Source organism: Brachyistius frenatus, unplaced genomic scaffold (assembly GCF_029030835.1).
Source record: "Brachyistius frenatus isolate BFR_SWC_R1_liver_20210118 unplaced genomic scaffold, ASM2903083v1 Contig_291, whole genome shotgun sequence".
NCBI lineage: Eukaryota > Metazoa > Chordata > Actinopteri > Embiotocidae > Brachyistius > Brachyistius frenatus.
Window position 1 is genome coordinate 117,501 of NW_027210890.1, and position 5,000 is coordinate 122,500.

Consider the following 5,000-nt stretch of genomic DNA (forward strand, 5'->3'; position numbering starts at 1 on the left):
CATTATGAAAGAAAGCGTGGTTGTTCAGTGTTGTTGCCTCTCAGTCAGAAGGTTCCAGGTTCAATTATTGCCCTTCATGTTTCTTTTCATCTCAGGTGTTAATGTCTTCCTTTCCAGAGCGAGTCTCGAACCTGTAACCTTCTGACTGGGAGGCAACAACACCAACCACTGCACCGTCGATCGCTCTTAACAATAAGATGTTGAAAAGTTATATAAGTCAGAAATATGATTTTTTTAAAGTCACACCATAGCATGTCGTCTGAAATATGATTAAAAGAGGTGTAAAACAGTGTCAATGTTTTTTTTGTCACTGAAAACCATAAAAATATTTAATATTATAATCAAAGCACCAGAAATGTTACGTTACGGGACCTTTAAAGTTTCCAGTCTGAATTTATGTCGTTAAAAGAAGGATCACAAATTAAAGGTTTTTTTTGAGACAGAAATATCTTTAAAATTGATTGAACCATCTTAATAAAAACTGATAAAAGCGGTCTGACAGGAAGCTCCGCCTCCTCCTGCAGATGTCACATGACTGATCAATGCCCTCGCCCCGGCGGCGCTGCGCTCTGATTGGCTGCTGCCCGGTGGATCCGGTTTAGCGGTCAGCGCATCTGATTCTGTCTCAACCGTCTCCTTTGATCTCGTCTCCTCACGCTGAACTCTGATCGTTCCCGTCTCGTCTCCTCGTCTCCTCGTCTCCTCGTCTCCTCGTCTCCTCTCCGGTAAATCCCGAGTGTTTGGAGGTAAACTCTTCTGAGCGGCGGGAAGATTGGACCAATCAGGGCTCATTATATCTGCGTGTTACGTGTTTAGGAGCGAGGACGCCGTCTGAAGGTCGTCTGAAGGTCGTCAGACTGGAAACACTCAGTCAGACGCCAGCGAACCATCTGATGACGGTTAAAACACGCTCTTCATGTCCTGTTCTGTCCGCGACCCGATTGGTTCAGGCGCAGAAAACCACGCCCACCTCAGAGAGCAGCTAAAAAAACTCCCGACAACTTACAAAAGGAGGAAACCTTTGGAATCATAAACTTCATCTCGTCGCTGCAGCTGGTGAAAAATACTAAAACACCAGAAACATCTGTTTGTGTTCGAGCCTTCGCTGTTAGGAATGAGGCCTGCTGGGTAATCTGGAGGTGACGCAGGTCGCTGCACCACAAATATATCATTGAAATGTTTATAAATGTTTATATTCAAATAATTAAATTAATATCATCTTACAACTAATATCACAACTATTATTCAATGAAGCAGTAACACACACACACACACACACACACACACACACACACACACACACACACACACACACACACACACACACACACACACTCACACACACACACACACACACACACACAGACACACACACACACACACAGACACACACACACACACACACAGACACACACACACACACACACACACACACACACACACACACACACACACACACACACACACACACACACACACACACACTCATACACTCACACACACACACACACACACACAGACCTGGAGTTTAATAAAACCAGATCTAAACAAAAAAATCCACCATAGTTTGGGTTAAAAAGATCTTCGTCGTCATGGTTACAACAACAAACATGCGGTGCTGAGGCTGATTGGAGGGTCAGCACTGAAAAACAACTGCAGATGCTTGAGTCACACTGACACCTGCTGGTCTGTTCCGGTCATTACAGCCTGTCTGACCCGCCGTCACCATAGCAACCAGCAGGTTTTAAAGAACTAAGGAATGCAGGTCTTTGTTTTTGTTGTTGTTGTTGTTGTTTTTTTTAAAGCTGCCACAGAATAATTTACATTTTCAGTCATTTTGAAGAAAATGTCTCTGATTGTTGTAAACTTTCCGTTTCTTCCATCTTTAAAGATCCTCCAAACATTTTCAGACAAATTAGAATTTGTGGTTGATTTGGTTTTGAAAATAAAAATAATTGAATTATCTATGATCTATTAAATGACATCCCCCCTTCATACTCAATAAAACTGCAGAATGCTGTCCGACATGTTTCATATCTAAAGTTTAGCAGCCGGACACAGACGTCTCCTTCAAGGCTGTTTTATTGACCATCACTCAGCTCTTATCTATCTATGGAGGCCAGGAACGCCCAGACCATCCAATCAGCATCATGGGAGACTTTAACCACGCCCACTCACCAGAGAGGACGAACCCTGGAGCACCGCTGCCGTCCCATCGAGGTGAACCTGCATCCCTGAATACCAACAAAACAACACATTATTTACAACAACAAGCAGGTTTTGTGCCGAGCTGACAAATCTACACACCACCGAAGAAGAAGAGCGATGAGAGGGAAAACGCCAAATGCACACTTTCTATGAGCCTAGCGACCTCCCACCCAACTAACCAACCAACCAACTAACCAACCAACCAACCAATCACCCAACCAACTATGTAACTAACCAACCAACCAACTAACTATCCAACCAACTAACTAACCATCCAACCAACCATGCAAGCAACTAACCAACCAACCACCCAACTAACCAACCACGTAACTAACCAACTAACTATCCAACCAACCAACTAACTATCCAACTAACCAAGCAACTAACCAACCAACCAATCAACCAACCAACCAACCAACCATCCAAGCAACTAACCAAGTAACTAACCAACCAATCAACCAACCAACCATCCAAGCAACTAACCAACCAACCAACCAACAAATAAAAATAACAATCTTTTATGAGTCGTGTGGTTTTCGAAATAAAACAAAATAAAGAAACAGTTCTGATAGTTAAAAGTTTCTGTTTTTCTCCGGTTTATTTCTCTTTTACTTATTTTGTCATCCAGGAAAAGATGCAAAATGATCCATTAATTAAAGGATGCAAAAAGTGAACACACACACACACACACACACACACACACACACACACACACACACACACACACACACACACATTTAAGATCTGTGCATCCCGGACCAGGGGGAGGTGCTGAATGGGGGGGAGGGGCACCGGGTCGTGACGGAGGAGGTCTCCGGAAAACACGACTCCTGCAGCGGGAGGACGGAGGGGAGAGGGGGGTTGCAGGTCCCTGGGGTGCTGCTTCCTGGGACCCCGAGTTAAATGGCTTTAATGAGACTGTCATTATCACCGGGGTCTCCATGGCAACGACGCGTCACGACAGGCAGAGGGGGACGCGGCTTGGTATAAAAAGAGACACTGCAGCTCCGGAGACTGAACCCACCGGACCCACCGGACCCACCGACCCGGACCGACCCACCGACCCACCGGACCGTCTGCTGCCGAGGAGCCGCTGAGCCAATCCTCCGCTGCTGCTGCACGAGGCCGCGCGTCACCTGAACACCTGAACACCTGCAGCAGGTACAGAACACGTCTGAAGTGAATTTCCGTGCAGCTCTGACCGGAAGTACCGATTTTTATTTATTTCAAGAAGAACACATTTAAGTGAGTTTCACGTGACGGAAAATAAAATCTGAAGATCTGCTTCTCTCCATGTCATCAATGAATATGTTCAGTGACTGATCAGCTGATCGATGCTGTTTTGGAAGACTCGGAGAATAATATAATAATATTACAGTAAAATGTTGCTGATTTCGACATTTTATTTGGTTATTTTGAGCAGAAACTGAAGATTTAAATGATTGAAGGGAAATAAACGTCATCTGGATGTTAACAGAAACTTTTCCGAGATGTTTAAAAGTGAAAAACAGGAACTAACTGTCTTTGTTTTATGTCTGCAGTGATCCAGATCTTTCTATCAGGATGAAACCGGAACCGGAACCGCGTGAGATGAACCTCAGTGACGGTGAGTTCACATCTGAAGTCTTTTAATCTGAAATAAAACAGAGAAGATTATAATAAAGAAAGAAGAGCTGAAACTACACGTTAGTTTCATTATTTTATCTGATGATACATCTTTTTACTTTATCAAGTCATTTTCTGGCCCAAAATATATTAAGTTTTTATCAGATCATCAGAAGTTTATTTTGAAAACCAGGAAGTTGTCACGTTTAAGAGGAAACAGTTAAAAACAAAAATCCATCATTTTATGCAGATTTCTACATTTTTGTAAAAAGTGTGGAATATTTTTACATTTACAGTTAAAGCCTTTAATTTATAAATTAATTTCTGTGACACAAAAAAAGCATTTAGTCTTTCTTTTCAAAATAAAAGTGTGGCTGTATTTAATAATTGAAGTTTTGTTTGTAAAAACATTTAATAAATAAATAAATGTCCCCCCCCCCGACTCAGGTTCCCGCCCCCGGGTCGTCCGTCGGACCTTCACCAACACTCGGGAACGCTGGCGGCAGCAGAACGTTAACGGGGCGTTCGCTGAACTGCGGCGCCTCGTGCCCACCCACCCCCCCGACAGGAAGCTCAGCAAGAACGAGATCCTGCGCCTCGCCCTGCGGTACATCCACTTCCTGGACCGGCTGGTGACGGACCAGGACCTGAGGGCGGCGCCGCGGTGCCGGGCGGGCAGCGTGGAGGACGACGGGCCGCGGGGGGAGCTGTCTCCCAACTCCAGCTGGCAGAGTTTGGGGGACGGAGACTCGGACGGAGGGGCGGAGTCACCTGCGGCGCCCCCGCCTGGACACATTCAGCAGAGACCAGAACCGGGACTCGGGCTGATGCCCTTTGACCTCCCGGGATCCGAAGACCCGGAGCCGCCCTGGTGGTGACGGAGGGAAACTCCTCGCTCGGATGTTTCGGGGTGAAACTGGAGTCAAGAATCAAAGATGGAAATCTTTCAAAGAGTTTGAACTGACGGCTGCTGAAATGAGACGTTCAGGTTCCAGTAAATATGACGTGTTATTAAAACCTCGTGGGTTTTTGAACACGTGTTGATCAGATGTGATATTCACATTAATACTCGCTCGTTTGGTGTTTCGTGTTCTGCATCCAGCAGAAGATCCGGTAACCAGATTCAGTTTCCTTCACGTTAAAGGAGACTTTGGTGCTTTTAATGTTTGAACCTGTTCGTTGTTGTT

The 5,000-nt window shown here is 45.0% G+C and overlaps 1 protein-coding gene across 1 annotated transcript in view; it reads left to right on the forward strand.

Moving 5' to 3' along the window:
- The first annotated feature begins 3,275 nt into the window (after positions 1–3,275).
- The window catches only part of LOC138635091 (T-cell acute lymphocytic leukemia protein 2-like), a 1,743-nt gene continuing 18 nt past the window's right edge, over positions 3,276–5,000 (forward strand). Inside the window, exons 1-3 of the mRNA XM_069722406.1 lie at positions 3,276–3,369; positions 3,750–3,814; positions 4,261–5,000. The exon at positions 4,261–5,000 is cut by the window's right edge and continues 18 nt beyond it. Coding sequence (XP_069578507.1) covers positions 3,772–3,814; positions 4,261–4,691 — 474 coding nt within the window. The 5' untranslated portion in view covers positions 3,276–3,369; positions 3,750–3,771 and the 3' untranslated portion in view covers positions 4,692–5,000. The remainder of the gene's footprint in view (positions 3,370–3,749; positions 3,815–4,260) is intronic.